General features: G+C 42.6%; 1 protein-coding gene across 4 annotated transcripts in view; it reads left to right on the top strand.

Moving 5' to 3' along the window:
• The window catches only part of WSCD2 (WSC domain containing 2), a 568,420-nt gene that overhangs the window by 153,640 nt on the left and 389,985 nt on the right, over nt 1–24,795 (top strand). For 3 of the 4 annotated variants that reach the window (XM_063964350.1, XM_063964352.1, XM_063964351.1), the window contains one exon: nt 5,159–6,122. In XM_063964350.1, coding sequence (XP_063820420.1) covers nt 5,681–6,122 — 442 coding nt within the window. In that variant the 5' untranslated portion in view covers nt 5,159–5,680. The remainder of the gene's footprint in view (nt 1–5,158; nt 6,123–24,795) is intronic. The other variant, XM_063964353.1, reaches the window with a different exon arrangement.

Genomic DNA, 24,795 nt, shown 5'->3' with positions numbered 1-24,795 from the left:
TACACAGTACGGCAGGCAGAGTCTCCCTTCTACACAGCACGGCAGGCAGAGTATCCCTTTTACACAGTATGGCAGGCAGAGCCTCCCTTTTACAAAGTACAGCAGCCAAAGTACCCTTCTGGTGTTACAGTGCTGTGCAGCTGTGGCCAGCAATGCCCGATCCCACCCCATCCCCACAGCCGGAGCTTATACCCACCCCATACCCACTGCTGGAGCATATACCCACCCCATCCCCACTGCCGGAGTCCAGACACGCTCTCCACCTGACAGGAGGTTAAACTGAGCCATGGGCAATACTGTCCGATCCCCCCACCCATGCTGCCGCTGCCAAAGTATATAGTGACAATGAGCTGCGCAGACTATAATGCCCGATCCCTCTCCCAGCACCCCAGTCCCTTCAGGACAGTGAGCCCGTGGCTCAGTTGTTCGGCTGCTTTCACTTACTGTAGCTTTGGTGGCAGGGATAGGACATTATATACTGCAGCCCAGACACCCCCTCCCCCTGACATGGGGGGTTAAACGGTTATACGCCGCCGGAGTATACAGTGAGCCGCGTGGACTATAATGTCTGATCCCCGCCACCAGAGCTACAGTGAGTGAATGCAGCCGAACAACTGAGCGGCGGGCTCAGTGTCCTGAAGGTAAGGGAGTTGTCAGCGCTCAACGTAACTCCGGGGGACATGGGGTGATGGGGAGGGGGATCGACCATTACAGTCTGCGCGGCTCACTGTCACTGTATACTCTGGTGGTGGCAGCATGGGTGTGGGGGTGTAAGTGATCGATCAGTATTGTCTGCCATTAAGTTTTACCTCCCGTCAGGGGGAGGGGGTATCTGGGCTGCAGTATAAGCTCAAGGCAGTGGTGAAGAGTGGGATCGGGCAGCTGCACGGCACACTGGAACTATGGGTGTTGCCGGTGGTACTGCGCCCACAGGGCATATGCGCTGTGTGCAAGGCACTGCAAGCACAAACCTAGTTACGGCTCTGGGGACAGGATTGGTCAGTTGCAGAGATATAGCTATCCAAGTTGCCAGCACCCATGTACCACTGCCACCATGTGAAACATTGAAACAGCCACTGGCTGAGGATGACAGGAAAAAGCAGCCTTTGGACACCACCACAAGAGATTGAGAGTCCATTAATGGACCAAACCCATTAAGCAGGAGTTGCAGTCTGCCAATATATGACAGGTGTTAGCATATACATGACAATGGGGATAAGCTTCCCTTCATCCTCACCAGGTCACACTATTGTGCACCTGCACAGCTGGGGGCCACTAAAGCACATTCTACTATGACCTTTCAGTGTCAGAATTAAGCTGATGGCGAAGAAAAGACAACCCTTATAGAGGTTTGTAGAGATTGGTAAATTGGTGGCTACTACAATCTGTATCAATCTGTAATGGCGATAACAGATTGTTCGTTGACACCTGGGGATAAATTTACTAAGATGGGAGTTCTATTTAAGATGGGATGTTGCCCATAGCAACCAATCAGAATCCAGGTATTATCTTCTAGAAGGTGCTAGATAAATGAGAAGTAGATTCTGATTGGTTGCTATGGGCAACATCCCATCTAAAATATAACTCCCATCTTAGTAAATGTACCCCCTGGTGTACACTTGTGGGTTCAAAAGAGAGAAAATCACCAAAACATGGATGACTATAATATGTTTTCAGTCCAGTGTAGAAAACCTATTATACTATAGTTCCAGAAATGCAACTCATACAAGTTGAGATTTTTTTTATACATAAAACTGTATATTCAAAAAATATATATTTATAACTGCATATAATGTAGGCTCCTGAATTTGAGGATACATTGCAAAGTCCTCCTTATTGCTTTGGTATATGCCCAAATCATTTCTCTTATAGAAGAATAGTTCAAGAAAAATGAATTAATGAATGATGATCAAGATGTGTGACTGTCCTATAAAATGTAATTGAAAATCAAAGGGAATCTGCAGAATTACTGCTGAGCATGCAATTATCAATGTTAATGGCTCGGTGAAAATCAATTATAGATAAATACAATGTATATTCATAAAATAGTACAGAGTTCTAACCCCTTCTTCTGAATTATATTAAACAACCTTATTATTCTGCCTTTTTAAGAGAATTCCTGTTTTTATTTATTTTAGGAAGAGTAGGTACATATTTGGATTACAGTAGGCTGGTAAATAACTACTTTTAAAAAAGAGACACTATAGTTCTTGTGATCATTATAACATGCCAGTCTAGAACTAATAACAGTAACCTCAGAATAATAATGTGTACATAAACATGTATTAAGGATTTCCATAACCAAATTAACTCAGGGCAGTAGAGAGCCTGTCTGGGCCCAATTACTTTTCAGGGGGCATGGCCTAATCACAGGAGGCATGGTCATGCACCCTTAGAAAAAGCATACTGAAAAAATTGTATTTCAAGCACCTCCCTGGCCATATATTATATAATATATTACACATTTCTATTATAAACATTTAAGTGATGACATCGGCATTTACCATTTTCATAGGACTAGTGCTATGTAGAGATGAGTGAAACTGTTATACAAAACCTTTACCTAGTACTGCACATGGCAGATATCTTGTCACCTGCAGAATTTGTCCTTAAGTGTTACCAGTCTTACACCACACATCACACAGCAGTATGAAGTGACCGCCAATGTCCCAGCTCTATAGGTAGGAAACACTGGAATTTTGTATTATTTGAGTGACTGGTATAAGATGCAGTTAATAGTCAGAATGTCAATATTAGGGTTAGGTTGCAGGCTTGAGGGTTAGGGTTAAGTTGCAGGGGGAGGATAGAGTTAGGCTGCAGGGAAGTGGGGGTGAGTGACAAAATCCTCATAGTCCTTAATAAGACCATCGCTGGCATGAACCTGAACCAGCCCAATAGGAGCCGTGAACTTCAGACAGTACTATCCTGAAGAAGACTGGGAGCTGGCATGGTGAGATTTCTTTTTAGCCTTGGTCAGATTCCCATGGAGGCTTGGCAAGTTTAGGATAACGATTCCACTATGGCAGAGATTTTCAACATTTTACAACTCGCAGCACACTGAACAAGATTTAAATATTGCCAAGGCACTTTCAAATATAATGGTGATACATAGTGCAGTTGCGTGTCCTAGGATGTCATGTCGCAGCTTCTCCATAGGTAACGCCTGAGCCACATCTGAGAAAACCAGAAGAGCCCAACACTGCCCGGGCCCAAAATTAGAACTGGCTCTGCAACCACTAAACCCACCAGTATTGATTGTTCCAGGGCCTCAGTAGTGGTAAAACACTGACGGGCCTGGCTCTGCTTCTATGGCGGCACACCTGGAGACTGCTAAGGGCACACTAGTGTACCACAGCACAGTAGTTGAAAAACACTGCCCTATGGATTGGATACCTGCTTGTGTTGATCAGTTCAGGGAAGTTTGAGAGATTAAAGAGGTCCACATTTGGCCTAACAAAAGGGCATAAATACTGTAGGAGCTGAAGACCTCAGATGCTAGGCCTTAGCAGTCTTTTCCATAGACAGATATGACCACAGGATTTGCAGTGCCAGATGCCAAAGGTCAGCACAATTCCTTGAGGTACCTCCAGTCACTTGGGTGTCTCTGTACCATCCATGTAGTAACTCCTTTAGTAATGTACTGACCAGGTGACATTTAAGAGCAGTGTAACCATAACATTTATACAGATATTTAACATCATACATTTTATGTAGTGACATACTGTAGCAACTGCTAAAGGGGATGCCAAGAGGGCTTAGCCTTTCCTTTAAATTGTAGCCAGCACCCTACCCTTGTCACAGAGGAGCTACATAGTACAACATTTGTAAATATATCCAAATGAAATATAAACATTTGTGTAGTGAGCGTTTACATATACAGCACTGTGCAGATGACAAGAGGCAATCACTTTGTAAGAAAGACTGGTCAACATCAGCATAGGTTATTCCTATATTCAGCGGATTTCTTGGAATACTCTGGTTTTCTCACACGTTTCAGATATTTTATACTGGTAGCTTAATTCGCTAACAAGTTATATTAATAATATAATTCAATAATATGTGTGTTAGTGATTACAGATTATCAGAATTATGTTTGCTATAGAAAACAGTTACTAGAATTAAGTATTTTTGGATGTGACAAATATTGGTATGTTATCACTAGCATGGAAATCTTATACAAGTACTATCTTTGTGCTGGGTGCTTTAGAGCACTTGTTAGGTCATAAAAGCTAAAATTTATTTTAAAACAGTAGAAGAATATTTAATGTAAAATAAGTTTTATGAGCATGTCAAGGTAGGAGTAGTGTGCTAAATCTGCATGAAATGCCCAGTTATGCATGGGATTATTTGACCAACAATGAATTGCATTCATATGTAAATAAATGTATAAAATGATAGCTGAATTAAAGGAATAGCAGATGCTTTCACAAAGTAGAGCCACCCAGGAGAAAGGAGAATGCAGGTGTACACTCTAAGCACTAAGAATACTGATAGTCAAGATCATTTTAATAAGCTCTTACAATTAATATGGAGTATAAGTGACGTTCTTAGCACGTTTGGCCAAAAATGTGGGCCCATCCACCACGTCCTGGTGAACTTCATCAGATGAGTACTAACATCCCTAATACAAAAGCCTAAAACTATTTTTTTATTTCTTATAAAAACAGAGAACATAGATTGCAATTAAAGTAGGGACCCCCTCCATGAGGAAATTGCTAATTACATACTGTACCTCACAATAGTTCTAATTTATGCAAAACAGTCCTGTCAGTCCAAGAGCCAGGATGTTTGCCCAATGTAAGGAAATGTCATGCACCAGTGCATGATGGAAAGAAACTATCACATTTTGCCATGGCTGCCCATGAAACACTGCCACGGCTGCCCATGACAATCTCACATTGTCTCAAAGCAATCATCCATTGCATTTAATTTGATCATGATCCTTCTATTTGTGTCATATGTAGATGTCTATTGTTGATTAGTTGTTTCTTTATTATTGAATGTTTGTCGATTAGTTGTTTGCTTGATTTTGTGTTGTTGTTTTTTTTTGTGTGTTTTCTTTCTTTCTTTATTGTTTTTTTTTTTTTTTTTAAGACAAAATGTTTAGAAAGCCAAAGAGTGTAAAAGCTAATGAGCTTATTTTCCATTTGACTTTTAGGTGCAGCATTTTTATCTTGGACCAAAGTGAATGACAGTTAATTTAACAAAGGGTTCCTATGAGTGTTTTGTATCCAGGGACCTTTTCTCTTTGCTGAAAAAGAAGCGGTGTCATTTCCATTAGAGCAATGCTTCCAAGAATCCGTGCTCAGGAACTGAAAGCAGAGAGAATGAGAGAGCTGTGTCAGCTGATCAGCTTTCAGCCACCTTCCAACTCTCAATTTTCTTAAAATGATCTGTCCATCAATGGCATTCCCCTTTGGAACCTTTATTGACGAAGAATAGACTGAGCAGAAATGGAATGTAACACTCACTTCAAAAAGAAATCTTTTTATTTTTACAGCACATACAGTAGCCTTGTAGTGCAAAGAAATGTTTTTTCTTCAAAATACTTTTCAAACTGCAATATATTTTCATACACAACATACGTCTATTAAATATTTTATTTATGCCCTGGGATGTATAATGTAGCAAATACCATTTTGCAGATATGGAAATACAATATTATCCTGTGATTAATTAAATGTATAAGAAGACTTTAAAAATAAATCCAGATAATGTACAAGATATGGCCAAGATAATTGCAAAATTCCAGAGATATTTTCGACGGAAGCCTGTACGCTTTTTCACGTTTATAATCCTATATTTAACGGCTGGAAGTGTTGTATTTTTGCACGCAAGTTTTGAAGGGGAACATATTGTGTCCGACAGTGACAGAACCTTGGTTGTTGGCATCAGCGATGGAGGAGTTTCCCAGGGTCCTGGGGTGGCCCAATTGAGTAGGGTATTTAAAGAAGCTCCAGAGTCACCAAGCACACCACGGAGATATGGACCATGGTTTAAACCATCTGGCAAAGAGTTAGCAGACAGAAGTAAGCAAGGTGATTTTGGAGGCACCTGGAACAGGGCTCTCAAAGGAAGAATCATAAGAGAACAAGAAGAAGGAAGAGGTAAGCTGAAAGAAGGTAAACTCTAGTTATATACATGATTTTGCTATTTGTATTGTCTGTTCATTTGCCTTCATCACTATGGAGGGGAAAAGTGGTAATGTGGATAGTTCAAATCCACTACAGTAGGCACTTGCGATTGGAGCTATCCACAGTGCAGAGGAACTGGTGAAAAGTGGATTAAATGGTTCCAATTACCAAACCGGTCCTCAGGACCCCACACAGTGCATGTTTTCTAGGTCTCCCCACAAAATCATTAGTCAAATAATTAGCTCCACCTGTGGACCTTTTAAAATGTGTCAGTGAGTAATAAATACACCTGAGAAACGTTGACTGTTTGGGGTCCTGAGGACCGAGTTTCAGAACCTATGACCTACAGGTAGGACCACATTCTTAACATATATTGACATCTGTATGGATACATTGTTGGAATTTACTTGCCAAAAAGTCAGGGTTATTTTTTTTACATCATAATATGTATACTGCATTTATAGAAAGGGCATTAAACTGTGTTTACTAATAACATTAGTGCATGCTCCAGAGCTGAACGCCCATAGTCAGAGATTAATCATAGTCCTATGCAACTCAGTTGCTTCTCCACATACAGCTGTTGGGATGTTACTGGATGCTTGCACATAATGTAGACTCAGTTTAGCGAGGGCGTTTGAATGTGTGCCCATGTAATCGTGGACTATGCAGATTTGTGCTTAGGTAGAGACCAGTCTGTTTTTAGACAAATCTCTTGCACCAAGGATAGGGCTAGTGCAAGTACGCATTAATAATAAAGACATTGTATCGATCGGTCTCACCACATCTCAGAATACAGACAAATATGCCCATTTAGTTCCATACACGCAGTGCGGCAGCAAAAATGTCTATCTGGCATTCAACTTGCATTAGCCCCATATAACAACATCTTTTTAAAGCTTATTTATACCACTAATCTCGCTATAATACTAATTGTTGTCTGTGGTTATAGTGTTATACATAGGCACAACTAAACTGATCGATATTTTTTGTATTCAAATGCATTTAATAACACAATATTCTGTATAATAGTAGTAACAGTTGTGCTGCATTTATATCATTATACGCCTTATACAATAGTTCTAATCCCCTTTCGTGAATCTGAGATAACAAAAGTAACATGATTTATGATGTTTATTTTCAAGAGATATTCCTGGCTAGTCAAAGTGTAATAAACCCAGCTGCTGATTGTTCTAAGCTTCTATACTGCCGGGAGCTGCTCTCCTCCACTGTGTGCCAGCACCGTTCCTGCCTGATGGCAATACGGTCATCACACATAGGGGAACACTAACAGATACTGGAGTAGGGGATTACTTCTAAATAATAAAAGGTTGATCAAAACTGGGTAATGAATTGAAGTTTGCAGTTTACTACTGCATGATCTACTAAACTGACATCTGTGGGCAAAATACAGAATATCTGCTACTGGTGAAAGTACCTTACAGTATGTGGAAGTTATTTACAGCATTCATGAGCAATGTAAAAACGCATGCATCGTTCACACACTTGTTAAGAGTATCAGATGAACATGTCTGTAATGTGCATAGTTTAGCTTGGTGCCTTCTGCCATCTGAAATGGAATTGTGAGCATGTTTGAGTCTCGGCATCTCATGCGGCAGGATATCATACCGAACCCCTGTGCACCAACAAATGTACTGTAAATCATACTTGCCTACATACCAGAAGTGTACATCACTTACAGACAGAGACGGCCCAAACCAATATGATGCCCTAGGCAAGATTTTGGCTGGTGCCCCCTAGCACCACTGCTAGTTCCGCCTCTGACCCTGCACCCTTTTTCCAGCACCATCACTCCTCACCCATAGCTATCCTCATTTTGGTGTTCCTACCCCCTATATTTTAAATAGGAAAAGTGCGCACATTCGGTGCACTGCCCAAAAAGGGGTGTGTTCTTGCTGGGAAGGGGCATGGCCACACAATAGTACCCCCAATTCAAATTACGCCACACAGTAGTACAACTTTATTCACATTTTATCATGCGATAGTGTCCCTAATTCATGTTACATCACACAGTAGAACCACTTTACCTTATATACGTTACTCCTCACATTAGTGCCCCTTATTCACATTACATGACACTGAATTGCTCCTTATTCACATTACACTACACCATATTGCTCTTTATTTCCATTAGACCACACAGTAGTGCCCTTTCTATACGTTGCGCCACACAGTAGAGCACATAATGCCACATATTAATAATGCATTTATACACATAATACCACACAGTAATGCCCCTTACACATATGACACACATTATTAATGTCTTTATAAACATAATGCACCTTACACATTATGCCAACCTTTATTAATGCCCTTATACACTATGGGGTATATTCAATACATGTCAGATCCTTTCCGACAAGCATTGTCAGAAAGGAACCGACAAAGCAGTATTCAATGAACGGCCAATCCGAAAGAAACCAACCAAGCAGTATTCAATGAACAGCCAAATCCTATTCCGCTGATCCACGTGCTTTCCAAAAAGTCGTAATTCCCGACTTTACGGAAAAATTAGGGCTCCATTGAATAGGTCGGAACCCCTTCCGACCTAAAATAGTCAGAAACTGTCATCTTTCCTACAAGATGGCAGTTTCCGACTTCAATTGAATATACCCCATAATGTCCCTTACACAAATGCCGCACATTATTAATGCCCTTATACACATAATGACACACATAGTGTCCCTTACACATTTGCCGCACATTATTAATGCATTTATACACATGAGACACATAATGCGACTTACACATATGCCGAACACTACTGCATAACCAACCCACCAGCACACAGCACTCACATGGCCGCTAACACTGTGACCTCTGCCTCTGTTTGGATACAGATGTGTCCTCGTATATCTTGCCTCAATAAACTATGAAGCAGGAGATGCCTGGCATGAGTCAGCTGGCAGCCCTGTTATCGTCAGGTGCCTTTTTTGATGAAAATGCATGTTATATGCATTACTATGTGGCTATGATGCACAAGTAGCTTCTGCTGATTAAAATTATATGAGGCATGCCTATATTCTGTGTGCGACTATGACTGTACCTGAATACGAAATGCTACGTTACAGTGATTTCCAGGAATACGCTGTAACATAGCATTTTGTATGCACATACAGCCACAGTCGCACACACAGAATATATGCATGCCGCATATCATTTTAATCAGCAGAAGCTGCTTATGCCCCTAGGCATAACAAATGCCCTTGGCATTTGCATAGTTTGCCTATGCCTAAAGCCGGCTCTGCGTACAGAAGTGGGCAGTTCCAGGGATTAATGGCATGATTCTCTGCAAATCACGGCAGTTTACAGAAGGGACAGGATCCACATGACATGATTCAATTCCACGCCCCCTGCACCTCCCAATAGCGCTGCCCACCCAGTGCTCTTCCATGCAGCTTCATGTAAAAGTGAACAAATATGCTCTGGAGTCAGAGGTGTAAAAGTGGAGTTTGAGCACTGCCTATGTATATCCCCATAGCTGGATAATGCATTGTGCATCCTAACTTCCCACATGGGGTCCAGCAACCACTGAGGGTCCCAGATTTCCCCCCCCTACAAATGGAGCTGGGAAGAGGTACAAAAAAGTCACCTAGGGCCTTAATATGGCTCTGTATAGCATGCCTTGCTGGTTTAAGCACATTAAGAATAGTTCTGTTTGTTCATTTGACTCTTCTATTTGTCATGTATGAGATAGGATGTAATTTATGTAGCCTTTTTACATTACTATTCAGTGTACATACTGTAATTACAAGCATGGTGCATTTGAAAGGACATGGATGTCCAAAAAGCTTCTCATTCAGATTCCCACTTTAGTGTACTCATGGACCAGGCATATCAATCCACCTGTGAGTGACAGCAACTTTCCCCAGAGATCTCCTCTTTTACATCATTTAAATATCCTAGATGCAGTTACTATATGTACTATTCAATGGCAAACGCAGGATTTATAGAGGGGGATTTCCAAATGCAGATAACAATCTCCCACTCTGCGGAACATTGGAGCAAGTGCGGGAGTCTGGGATAGCGGTAGAAGAACTCAGTAACGACCCTGGACATTAATGTAAACAATAGCCTTTTTTATACACTGGATACTGTATGGAATACAGTATTAATATTTACCAGTATAGATTTTCTATAGTATAGTCTGTATCAAACATATTTAAATAAAATAAAGGAAAAGGTTAAACATATCATAATAAACAAATAAATAAATAAATAAACATAATAGAACCAGTATTGCACTTTCTAAGTACACATTCTCCCACCTCTTGGTAAGGCATCTGTCTCTTCTTCCTAGTAGCTACTCTCTGGTCAGGTGCACTGATTGAGGACTCAGATCCACACACAAAGCAAACTTGGTAGAAGGAGCTGCTACCTCTGTGCATGTGCATCAGCACTGCTCTGTCCCTTAAACTGCATGATGTGGTGGCAGTTCTAGTAATCATATTCTATACCATTGCTATTGTTGTCATAATTCACTTGCGCCCCCTCCCACGCATTTGACTATGCTAATTGTGTTTCCATGCACCAGCTGCGCCGACAGTTAAGCTTAAGGCCTGGACTAATCTCATCAACTTTGCCATCTCTGTGGGGTAGTATGTGCACATGGCACGTCATAGAGGAAGTTTTGGCTATTATGATAAGCTGGAATGCCTTAACACAACATTTTAATATTAAGTAAGAATAAATTATAAATGTGCATTTTTTTTTATTTTTTTACATAGGTATAGCAAATCTGCCCATTTTTTTTTACAAGCAGCAAATGGATTTGGCAATCAAATGGCAGTATTTACAGTATTTGCAACATGTATAAAGAAAGGAGTTCTAAATACAGACTGAGAGCAGGAATACATCTCAAATTGTGTCACAGGCCAAAATTAGTTTGTGAAACATCTTATTTAAATAACATTTAATTGGTGTAAAGAGGGAGGGCACATTTACCAGGCTATTCCTTGGCTTCAAAATTACTTGATTTTTATAGGTGTTTAGGAAATACCAATTACAGGGGGTCATCTTAATCTTTAAATTATATATATATATATATATATATATATATATATATATTGCCACCCAGGAAGGGAGGTGGTGGTGTTAGTGTTCAGGACTTTAAATAAACAATTTTACTCTTAATTACCCTGATAAATAATTATTACTTTTTGTGTTTTCTGCATTTTCCCTTAGGATGTAAATGAGTGTGTTTTAATTAATATTATTGACTGTTGCATTGTCTCGGGACGCGTCACTGTTGACATCAGCAACCTGGCAATAAGCCGCCAGTCTGAAAGGAATCCCACATGTGCAGTAGACAATTCCAGAGTATACTGCACTACTGGAGAGCAGGGGCCATGATCAGGGCTTGCACATTGGCACCCTCCTCTCTTAAACCACCTCTGCATGTTGCTAGCAAGGGGAGTAAATACATTTATATTGTTTCTGTGCATGGTAAAGATTGGCTGCTTTTGCACGTAGCCCACAAATGTTAGGCAGCTTTATTTTTACACTGCAATTTAGATTTCAGTTTGGACACACCCCACCCCAAATATAAATCTCCCTGCACGTTACATCTGCTCACCTGCAGTGCAACATGGTTTTGCCCAGGTACACAGTTACTCAGTGGCAAATTTCCCATTAGGCACGTGAGGCAGGTGTCTACTGTCTAGGGGCGACATTTGTTTGGGGGCGGCACTAGGATGCTTGTGTTGGTACTGTCAGCCCAAAAAGTACCAGTAGCTACAAAATATTTCCATATGCCATCTTGAAGGTAGTGTAAGCAGGAAGAACATACACATACTGCCCCTGTAAGCTGTCCCACTTAGTAAATACTGTATATATAAATAATAAAATTAAAAAAATCATAGTTCATGGCTTTTTCTTTATTATTCTATTAAATTGGCTATCATCAAATGAGGACTTATAACCAACCAATAAAAATAATAAAATTAGGCAGACGGGGGGCAGCCATTACTGTTGTGTGTAGGGGCACCCTCACCCCTAAATTCCCCCCTGTAGTTATTTGCCTTGTTTGCTTTATTTCAAAATCAGAATCAAAGTATTTAAGATTAGTATTTTTGTTGCAATAGAGTTAAGGGGGGTACTCACGGAGCGATCGCTGCTTAAAATCTAAGCAATCTGACCAGATTGCTTAGATTTAAAGCATGATCGCTCCGTGTGTACCCCTCACAGCGATAGCATTAGCAATGCGCAGCTCCGCTTATCGCTATCGCTGGTGCTAGATTGGCCTGCATGCCAATCTAGCAGGTTGCTCATTGCTCATTTCACTCGCTGGGTGAAATGAGCGCGCCCCCCCCCCCCCCCCCCCCGCTCCCCCTGCACGCTCAGCACACATCGTGCTGTGCTGAGCGGTGGGAGAGAAGTGTGCTGAGCGGTTCGCTCAGCACACATCTCTTCCACATCGGCTCATGAAAACGGGCCTTTAGTGTAAGTTAGCAAATTAAGAGGCATATTTTAAGAAAAAGTCATATGGCGCACATTAGTAGCAAAGTGTATAGTGATCCACATGGAGATATTTGGTACAATTTGAGAATAGTTGTATGTGGATACATCTGTACCATAAAGTGTTTTATACCAAAAACTCACGCACTTGGAAGTCTTGGCTCACTTGCACAAGTAGAGGAGCACGTGCATTGCCTGTAACATATATTATTATGCAATCAAGTCTGTACAAATACTGTTGTCACTGTAAAATTATCATTTAATGCAGACCAAAGCCCCAAAGATTTCATGGTTTCATTATCTAAGTATTAAACATGCATCATTAAACACATTTATTACCCCTTTAACCTATTAATATACATTTTTCAGTATTGTTCTTTACAATTCTTTTAACATTGAATTCCCAGCTTATAAAAATTGAACAGGAGCTTTTTGAATATTCCATATGGTGATTAAAAATATATATTGAAAAAAATAACAGCCAAGATTGTCTTCCCTAAAAAAATAGCAGCTTAAATCTTCACGGTTGGAGACGTGGTGGCAGTGATGAAGTGGGCTGGTGGGAAGATGCAGTATAACATATTGCTACAGAACACTGCTCCATTGACAGCTGAATAATGTATTACTCTGGCATTTAGGGAAACAGTGGTTGTATGACAACAAATAATTCTAAAATCATAAAAGAACCAGCAGTGACCAATGAGAATGTACATTCGCTATACATGCATAAAATGAACTTCTGGGTTTTATTCTAAAAATAGACAGAACCCTTTCTGAGAGCTTTTATACAGTTCATGGGAAGATTTTAATGTTTGTAATAATTAGCAGCAAATGATACTTTATTCCCTGTAACTATTCTTCATAGCTTTCTAAAAAAAACAAACCTGATATCAGCATACCACTGCAGCATTTATACACAGAGACCAAGGGCGTAGCTACCATAGGTGCAGGCAGTGCAGCTGCTATGGGGCCCAGAGCTGAAAGGGGCCCACCTTCCCTGTCAAAGGTACATGTGTTATATACATTTTTCACCACTGGATGGTACGTAGGGGTCCTTTCAAACTTTTTCCTTGGGGCCTGAAAAATATCTAAGTATGCCTGTGGACCTGCTCATTGTAGTGTGGTATAAAATTAACTGGAGGGCATTTTAATGTTACATAATATGAACCGGGGCACTGTAATGAGGCACAATATGAACAGGGAGCACTATATATCATAATGTGAATTGGGGGTACTGTATGGCATAATGTGTACTGTCAGCTCTGAAATGTGACATAGGGTGAATTTAAGCACTACTGCGATTCATAAAAGAAACTAGGGCACTACTATGGGGCATAACATTAATTAAGACTCTACTATGATTCAGAAATGAGCTAGGGCACTGTTATATAACAACTGCTGCAGAGAAGTGTCTCTCTTGAAGCACTGGGACGAGGGCCCCTTCAGAATGTTGCCATGGGGCCTACAAAGTTCTGGCTACGCCCCTGACAGAGACCAAGATAAAACACAGAGACACCGTGCTACATACACACATTACCATAGGGCCAAACTAACCGGTATATGTTCAAGATACTGGCTGCCGGCATCCCGCTTTCTAACTGTTCTTCAAAGCCTTCATAATACAAATGTGTCCTTATACATATTTGCCTGCGATGTTAACGCATTGCAGGCAAAACATTCCAGCAGACCATTTACGCACGCTTCCACGGTTAAATGCACATAGTTGCTAAGCGGACGCAGGCAGTGGGAAGTGGACCCTCCCACTGCCATAGACATGGAGGTGTATGGGCTCGGGTAGTGGGTGGATAAGTTCCAGCTACCCGTTGTTACTTGTTAGCTTTCACGGTGGAGTTCACGCACCCATGATTAATAACAGAAAAAATATTTGTGGCGGTGCGCGTTCCTGAGATAACGCCACACCATGCTGCTCTTTTAAACAAAGGTGTGTTAGGACACATCTGTACCACCTGGTATCTTACCAGAATGGCTGCGTAAGATCGACCCATTTCCTTAAGTTAAGGTTTTACATGACCAGCATCTTTTGCTAGGGATCTGTTAGCCATTGACTGTGGTTGAACTATTACCATATCCGACTGTAACCACTTTGTACCCTAGTGCTTATACTGTTTCACTTGCCTATACTGCTACTTTATACTGCTATGTCACATTTTGTTTTGTCCTGTATTTTTAAGATTCCTATTACTTTATGAGTGACTATACTTGTAACTATTGAATTGTATCGCACACTTGTAGCTCATTTCTGGATGTTTTAAAAATGTTTGCTTTATACTACCGATTATTGTATTACTCTGCAATGAAAAACTTTCCAGCTATATGTAACCATCGCTTTGAGCAGTGTGACACATTTACTAGATCAATAAGAAGCGTGGGATTAATGGCTGATTCCATGGGTCACTGGATCTGTAGCAATAGTCTTCCATTGTTTTGGCAGCCTGCTGGTACAGCTAGGTTACAGTATATAGAAATATTATTTACTGACCCACTGACATGCATTGTACTGTTATTATGGGATCCGGATTGAAAGTCGACAGTAACTAGGTCGACAATGTCTAGGTCGACCACTATTGGTCGACAGTAACTAGGTCGACAGGGTCAAAAGGTCGACATGGTCAAAAGGTCGACATGTTCTAGGTCGACAGGCCAAAAGGTCGACATGAGTTTTTCACAATGTTTTTCTTTTTTTAAACCTTTTCATACTTAACGATCCACGTGGACTACGATTGGAACGGTAATCTGTGCCGCGGTGCACTAATTGGGGTTCCCGGTCACTCTACGAAGAAAACGACACCAAAATAACATTAAAAACTCATGTCGACCTTTTGACCTGTCGATCTTGAACATGTCGACCGTTTGACCCTGTCGACCGTTTGACCCTGTCGACCTAGTTACTGTCGACCAATAGTGGTCGACCTAGACATTGTCGACCTAGTTACTGTCGACTTTCAATACCACACCCGTTATTATTTATGAACTGTCAGAAAAATGATACCATTGAAGCACATATGCACTATATCAGTAGGTATTGGGGAAGTATAAACATTGGGGGTCATTCTGAGTTGTTCGCTCGTTGCCGAGTTTAGCTATATTGCGATTAGTCGCTTACTGCGCATGCGCAATGTTCGCAGAGCGCATGCGCTTAGTTATTTTACTCAAAAGTTAGGTATTTTACTCACGGCATAACGAGGATTTTTCATCGTTCTGGTGATCGGAGTGTGATTGACAGGAAGTGGGTGTTTCTGGGCGGAAACTGGCCGTTTTATGGGAGTGTGCGAAAAAACGCTGGCGTTTCTGGGAAAAACGTGGGAGTGTCTGAAGAAACGGGGGAGTGTCTGGGCGAACGCTGGGTGTGTTTGTGACGTCAAACCAGGAACGAAACTGACTGAACTGAACCCAATGGCTGAGTAAGTCTGGAGCTACTCAGAAACTGCTAAGAATTTTCTATTCGCAAATCTGCTAATCTTTCGTTCGCAATTCTGCTATGCTAAGATTCACTCCCAGAGGGCGGCGGCTTAGCGTGTGCAATGCTGCTAAAAGCAGCTAGCGAGCGAACAACTCGGAATGAGGGCCATTGTATTGGCTGTTGGGCACTATTAACAGTGCATACATATTCCCATATATACACTTACTACATAAACATAATGTATAGTGCGAAATACTGTTTTGTTTTGTTTTAAATATAAATGAAAGTAGTTAAGTAAATAAACACTAAGGGGTATATTCAATTAGTGCTGGATCCTCTCCGACGGAGAGGATCCAACACTTCACTATTCAGTTTGTGGGCATTTCTGACAGGTTTCTGCCCATTTCCGAAAATGGCGATTCAACTTTTTTTTAAGTCGAATCAGCATTGTCGTAAACGGGCTAAAAACCTGTCGGAAATGCCCGCAAATCCAACAAAATACGTGGATCCACAGCTAATTCACCAATCCAATTGGTTTCCGACATGTCGGAAAAACAGCAACAGTCTTGAATAGGTTGAATCCAGATTCGACCTACTGTATAAAAGTCGGAAAATGCAGTTTTTCCAACTTGTCGGATTAATTGAATACTCCCCTATACATTTAAGCATATATAAATTATAATAAAAAGAAAACTCTATGGGCTCTATTATCAAATTGTCTCAAAAGAACAGTTTTAATCACCGCTCATCATAACATTCTCCATTGCCAGCTTGTCATTGTCCATTCTGCATGGTTGATCCGCCAATGCTGGGTCACACATGTGCACTGCACTGGAGTAAGTGGCGGCTCCAGGGGTCGGTCTGCCGAACAGTCCAAAATTCAAATAGGGGAGCCACACCAATTGGCAGTGAGTCCCGCCCGGCGATGTTTGGCAGCATTTGGGGCAGCAGTAGGTGTGGCTCCCCTATTTGAATTTTGGACTGCGCTGCAGACCAACCCCTGGAGCCACCACCGAATTTGGAAACCTGAACTTGGGCCTCAGATTACATCACCTGGGCATGACTAAAACAATCCTGAAAACATTACCTGTTGTGTGTACTTTAGGACTAGAGTTCAAACCCCCTGATATAAATTACTTTCATGTGCTTTCAATGTTTTGCACTCCCTTATGCAGGTAATGCAAGTTACTGTATACAAAAATAAATGCTTTTACATTCTGGAATCCTTAAACTCAGCTTAATCCAATAATTTCTAAACATACTTATATGAACGACATCATTCAGTTATTTGTAAAGTATTAATGGCAGCCTTGACACTTCAATAACGCAATAATGCTCAGATATGATCACGGACATTTCTTTGGATTATGTTGTTGCATTGCTGTCTCTAAACCTTATTTACAGTATTTCATCTACAATTGAAACATTTAGCAGGTTTACAAGGCAAAGAAAAATGCCTTTTTGTTCCTGAAATTTTCAGAACTATAATATTATTATTGGTATGGAGAATACCATAATTGCCCATTGCGTGGTCAAGTTATTTAGATGACAATAATTTCTGCACAACATTGGAAATGGAATGTCCCATCCATCGGGCACCCAATATCAAGCCCACTCAATCTTCGAAAGGTCTACCCAGTGTTCAAACTGGCTCAAGAGATGTCAGATTACAACTCATGCAGGTCTAGACATTTCCAAGACCTCACAGCATGGTGAGCTATCACATGACTTTTACACTGAGGGTGGTTCTATAAATAAAGTAACAAGATATCTCATAGCCTTAATTTATTGAATTCATACGTACTTATACAGTACATATAATCAACAGTATGGATTTGGTATAGTTTATTTTTCCACCTAGTCCTCATACTTGTCTAAGCATTTGTACACCAAGGCATCTATCCCCGCATGGAAGAAATCAGTTTCAAGCACCTGAACCCAGGACATGATGGCTTGCTGAACTTCACCATCAGTTGTGAATCGCCTTCTACCCAGGTGCTTATTCAATGGTCCAAAGAGATGGACATCACTCGTTGCCAGGTCAGAGCTGTAGGAAGGATTGTCCAGTACTAGGGGTGTGCTGTGCTATATCGCTGCTCATCTTGAATGTCTGTTCTGCTGTTATCAAAAGCAGTGCTCCAAACCAAGCCAACCTTGTTTCCGTGACATGACGTTATCACTGTACATCTTGACAAGCTGTTGATGAATTTCCGCTGCTGATGTGTCCTTTAAATGCAGAAATCTGATCATACTACGCACCTCAATGTTTCACAATGTTTCATCCAACCTCGCTACCTTACAATTGATGATGGGACATTATGACTGATATCAGGTGTAGTCTAATGGGTGCAAGGGAAAGCAGTGGTCTACCTGATCTGGTCTGGCGGGTATCTAAAATGAAATGGAGAACATTATACACATGAGAGCTTTTGTTACCTTAGTTGTTGAACCACCTTCAAATATGCTGTTCAGGTATGGGGCAAGCACAGAGCAGGTAGTCTTTTCAAAAACATGAAAACACTGCCTGCGGGGACTTTGCCAGGGACAACAGTTAACACAACCACTGTCCCTGAGTAGTTTATTGGTGAATAGCAGGGAAAATAATTGAAAAAAAAATTTGTGTCGGAGTTGTCTGAAAATATTTGTGACAACCATCGACACTATGGCTGAATAGAACCCTTTATCTCTCTCTGCTATATCTTTCTGCAGTCCTTCAGAAATCTTCCCCATTATTTTGTCTGTCAATAAAAAAATATATAGTTGAGTTAAAAAAAATTACACTATTAGTGACACTGTTATTTACACATACTCTATGCCAGGGGTGACCATACTTTTGGAGTTGGTGATCAACTCTGAAAGCTGAAAAGCTTTCATGATCTTCTAGGGTGCATGATGTAACAAAAATGGGATGTGAGCTTGCTGTGCAGGGTATGGGGACTGTCTCACCAAAATCGCACATTGGCCCCCTACAGTAATAAACACATTGGCCCCCACGGGAAAATACACACACAAGAACAAAAAAAAAAACATTGTCCCTCATAAAAAATTAAACCATACCTTAATTTGCCCCAGCCCCCCACATAAAGACTGACCTGTCAGAGAGGAGCTCCCAGTCCTTCTTTGCCCACAGCCATGGTAGTCAAGCAGCTGCCTCAGTGCAGCAGTTACCGACATGCCCACAAGTCCTGATCGGTGTGGTGTCTTGGGATTGGCCACATTGCCCCCCCAGCCGACTCTGCCCCCGCACACCTTCCTCTCCGGCTGTTGTACCGTGGGAATGGAGGATGTCATATGTGACAGCCACAGCCAATAAGAATCAGCCAGAATTCTATTGGCTATTGTTATCTGTGTTTGCTGCTGCAGATCATCCACTGTGATCAACTGGTCGAATGTCTGTAGTCGACCAGTTGATTGTGATTGACACTTTTGCCACCTCTGCTGTATGCTATACCATTGATATCGACATGAGCTGTGTTGTGAACTCCTTATTTTCATGAGTCCCTGTATTTCCTAGATAATTTAGTTTTTTAATGTCATAAAAAAACTGTGGTTGTCAGTAAATTTTCATGAAAGTGTCAGTATAATAAAAATAAATTGTATCTGACAGTCTTCTTGTGTATTAAAGTGTGTGTGCCATAGCCCAATAAATGTTCCATAAATGTACTTTCCTGTGTTGAATAATTACTGTATATTGATGCTTTATTATGGCTTACTTAAATAAAATCGATTAAATAAAATAGATGGTACTGTAGGTAAATCGGCACCAGCATACAATGTACAGTAGTATTGAAATCAGTCTTTTTAATCTCTTCATTCTCTTCATCAAAAAACAAAGCCCTCTTATGTCTATGGTGTTGTAATTTGAATGTGAAAAGCACTATTCTCACACTGCTGAAATGGTAGAAGCAGGAGATGACATGCTTGTCCTATTATGCCTCCGAGCCCTTTGTTTTGATAGTCTAAACTCTTTTCAGACCAATTTCAGGGCCATTATTACAAGTTGAAAGTGTATATATTAGCATGAGTTTAGATAGGGAAACTGTCCCTCTGTCCTACAAATTCAAATTAAATTAGCACACAAAAACAAAATGACATAAAGCTGTGGAGGAAATGCATACAGCACTTATATTTGTCATTATCCATCATGACCTTAAGGAGAGGAGAGAACAAATGACTATAGCATTATCCAAGCACCATGGTTCACATAGTAACTTACCTCTAAAATGGACACCAGACCTTCTTTCTCTAACGTCCTAAGTGGATGCTGGGGACTCCGTAAGGACCATGGAACAGCGGCTCCGCAGGAGACTGGGCACATCTAAAGAAAGCTTTAGGACTATCTGGTGTGCACTGGCTCCTCCCCCTATGACCCTCCTCCAAGCCTCAGTTAGATCTCTGTGCCCGAACGAGAAGGGTGCACACTAGGGGCTCTCCTGAGCTTCTTAGTGAAAGTTTTAGTTTAGGTTTTTTATTTTCAGTGAGACCTGCTGGCAACAGGCTCACTGCATCGAGGGACTAAGGGGAGAAGAAGCGAACTCACCTGCGTGCAGAGTGGATTGGGCTTCTTAGGCTACTGGACATTAGCTCCAGAGGGACGATCACAGGCCCAGCTTGGATGGGTCCCAGAGCCGCGCCGCCGGCCCCCTTACAGAGCCAGAAGGCAGAAGAGGTCCGGAAAATCGGCGGCAGAAGACGTCCTGTCTTCAACAAGGTAGCGCACAGCACTGCAGCTGTGCGCCATTGCTCTCAGCACACTTCACACGTCGGTCACTGAGGGTGCAGGGCGCTGGGGGGGGGGTGCCCTGAGACGCAATAAAAACACCTTGGATGGCAAAAAATGCATCACATATAGCTCCTGGGCTATATGGATGCATTTAACCCCTGCCAGAATACATAGAAAAACGGGTGATAAGGCCGCCGATAAGGGGGCAGAGCCTATCTCCTCAGCACACTGGCGCCATTTTCCCTCACAGCTCCGTTGGAGGGAAGCTCCCTGGCTCTCCCCTGCAGTCACTACACTACAGAAAGGGTTAAAAAAGAGAGGGGGGCACTAATTAGGCGCAGTATTAACTATACAGCAGCTATAAGGGGAAAAACACTTATATAAGGTTATCCCTGTATATATATAGCGCTCTGGTGTGTGCTGGCAAACTCTCCCTCTGTCTCCCCAAAGGGCTAGTGGGGTCCTGTCCTCTATCAGAGCATTCCCTGTGTGTGTGCTGTATGTCGGTACTTTTGTGTCGACACGTATGAGGAGAAAAATGATGTGGAGACGGAGCAGATTGCCTGTAATAGTGATGTCACCCCCTAGGGGGTCGACACCTGAGTGGATGAACTGTTGGAAGGAATTACGTGACAGTGTCAGCTCTGTATAAAAGACAGTGGTTGACATGAGACAGCCGGCTACTCAGCTTGTGCCTGTCCAGACGTCTCATAGGCCGTCAGGGGCTCTAAAGCGCCCGTTACCTCAGATGGCAGATATAGACGCCGACACGGATACTGACTCCAGTGTCGACGGTGAAGAGACAAATGTGACTTCCAGTAGGGCCACACGTTACATGATTGAGGCAATGAAAAATGTTTTACACATTTCTGATAATACGAGTACCACCAAAAAAGGGGTATTATCTTATGTTCGGTGAGGAAAAACTACCTGTAGTTTTCCTGAATCTGAGAAATTAAATGAGGTGTGTGATGATGCGTGGGTTTCCCCCGATAACAACTGATAATTTCTAAAATGTTATTGGCATTATATCCTTTCCCGCCAGGGGTTAGGGTGCGTTGGGAAACACCCCCTAGGGTGGATAAAGCGCTCACACGCTTGTAAGGGCTCTACCTTCGCCTGAGATGGCCGCCCTTAAGGATCCTGCTGATAGAAAGCAGGAGGGTATCCTAAAAGGTATTTACACACATACTGGTGTTATACTGCGACCAGCAATTGCCTCAGCCTGGATGTGCAGTGCTGGGTTGGCGTGGTCGGATTCCCTGACTGAAAATATTGATACCCTAGATAGGGACAGTATATTTTTGCCTATAGAGCATTTAAAAGATGCATTTCTATATATGCGTGATGCACAGCGGAATATTTGCCGACTGGCATCAAGTCTAAGCGCGTTGTCCATTTCTACCAGTAGAGGGTTATGGACACGTCAGTGGTCAGGTGATGCGTATTCCAAACGGCATTTGGAAGTATTGCTTTATTAAGGGGAGGAGTTATTTGGGGTCGGTCTTTCAGACCTGGTGGCCACGGCAACAGCTGGGAATTCCACGTTTGTACCCCAGGTCGCCTCTCAACATGAGAAGACACCGTATTATCAGGCGCAGTCTTTTCGTGGACAAGCGGGCAAAAGGTTCCTCATTTCTGCCCCGTGACAGAGGGAGAGGAAAAAGGCTGCAGAAATCAGCCAGTTCCCAGGAACAGAAACCCTCTCCCGCCTCTGCCAAGCCCTCAGTATACGCTGGGGCTTTACAAGCAGAATCAGGCACGGTGGGGGGCCCGTCTCAATGAATTTCAGCGCGCAGTGGGCTCACTCGCAAGTAGACCCTGGATCCTTCAGGTGATATCTCAGGGGTACAAATTAGAATTCGAGACGTCTCCCCCTCGCCGTTTCCTAAAGTCGGCTTTACCGATGTCTCCTTCTGACAGGGAGACAGTTTTGGAAGCCATTCACAAGCTGTATTCCCAGCAGGTGATAATCAAGATACCCCTCCTGCAACAGGGAACGGGGTATTATTCCACACTGTTGTGGTACCGAAGCCGGACGGCTCGGTGAGACCGATTCTAAATCTAAAATCTTTGAACACTTACATACAAAGGTTCAAATTCAAGATTGAGTCACTCAGAGCAGTGATTGCGAACCTGGAAGAAGGGGACTACATGATGTCTCGGGACATCGAGGATGCTTACCTTCATGTCAAAATTTACCCTTCTCACCAAGGGTACCTCAGGTTTATGGTACAGAACTGTCACTATCAGTTCAGACGCTGCCGTATGGATGGTCCACGGCACCCCGGGTCATTACCAAGGTAATGGCCGAAATGATGATATTCCTTCGAAGGAAGTGAATTTTAGTTATCCCTTACTTGGACAATTCCCTGATAAGGGTAAGATCCAGGGAACAGTTGGAGGTCGGTGTAGCACTATCTCAGGTAGTGTTGAGGCAGCACAATTGGATTCTCAATATTCCAAAATCGCACCTGGTTCCGACGACGTGTCTTCTGTTCCTAGGGATGATCCTGGACACAGTTCCAGAAAAAGGTGTTTCTCCCGGAGGAGAAAGCCAGGGAGTTATCCGAGCTAGTCAGGAACCTCCTAAAACCGAGCCAAGTCTCAGTGCATCAATGCACAAGGGTTCTGGGTAAAATGGTGGCTTCCTACGAAGCAATCCCATTCGGCAGATTCCACGCAAGAACTTTCCAGTGGGACCTGCTGGACAAATGGTCCGGGTCGCATCTTCAGATGCATCAGCGGATAACCCTGTCACCAAGGACAAGGGTGTCCCTCCTGTGGTGGTTGCAGAGTGCTCATCTTCTAGAGGGCCGCAGATTAGGCATTCAGGACTGGGTCCTGGTGACCACGGATGCCAGCCTGCGAGGCTGGGGAGCAGTCAGACAGGGAAGTAATATCCAGGGCTTATGGTCAAGCCTGGAGACATCACTTCACATAAATATCCTGAAGCTAAGGGACATTTACAATGCTCTAAGCTTAGCAAGACCTCTGCTTCAAGGTCAGCCGGTGTTGATCCAGTCGGACAACATCACGGCAGTCACCCACGTAAACAGACAGGGTGGCACAAGAAGCAGGAGGGCAATGGCAGAAGCTGCAAGGATTCTTCGCTAGGCGGAAAATCATGTGAAAGCACTGTCAGCAGTATTCATTCCGGGAGTGGACAACTGGGAAGCAGACTTCCTCAGCACGACCACCACCCGGGAGAGTGGGGACTTCACCCAGAAGTCTTCCACATGATTAAAAACTCGACAGGTATTGCGCCAGGTCCAGGGACCCTCAGGCAATAAGCTGTAGACGCTCTGGTAACACCGTGGGTGTACCAGTCAGGGTATGTGTTCCCTCCTCTGCCTCTCATACCCAAGGTACTGAGATTGATAAGATGGAGAGGAGTAAGCACTATTTTCGTGGTTCCGGATTGGCCAAGAAGGACTTGGTAACCGGAACTTCAAGAGATGCTCACGGAGGATCCGTGGCCTCTACCTCTAAGAAGGGACCTGCTCCAGCAAGGACCCTGTCTGTTCCAAGACTTACCGCGGCTGCGTTTGACGGCATGGCGGTTGAACGCCGGATCCTGAAGGAAAAAAAGCATTCCGGATGAAGTCATCCCTATCCTGATCAAAGCCAGGAAGGATGTAACCGCAAAAACATTATCACCGCAATTGGCGAAAATATGTTGCGTGGTGCGAGGCCAGTAAGGCCCGACGGAGGAAATTCAACTGGGTCGATTCCTACATTTCCTGTAAACAGGAGTGTCTATGGGCCTGAAATTGGGGTCCATTAAGGTTCAAATTTCGGCCATGTCAATTTTCTTCCAAAAAGAACTAGCTTCAGTCCCTGAAGTTCAGACGTTTGTAAAAGGGATACTGCATATACAGCCTCCTTTTGTGCCTCCAGTGGCACTTTGGGATCTCAATGTAGTTTTGGGTTCCAAAAGTCACATTGGTTTGAACCACTTAAATCTGTGGAGTTAAAATATCTCACATGAAAAGTGGTCATGCTGTTGGCCCTGGCCTGGGCAAGGCGCGTGTCAGAAT

Source organism: Pseudophryne corroboree, chromosome 1 (assembly GCF_028390025.1).
Source record: "Pseudophryne corroboree isolate aPseCor3 chromosome 1, aPseCor3.hap2, whole genome shotgun sequence".
NCBI lineage: Eukaryota > Metazoa > Chordata > Amphibia > Anura > Myobatrachidae > Pseudophryne > Pseudophryne corroboree.
This window is presented reverse-complemented; position numbering and strand designations above follow the sequence as displayed.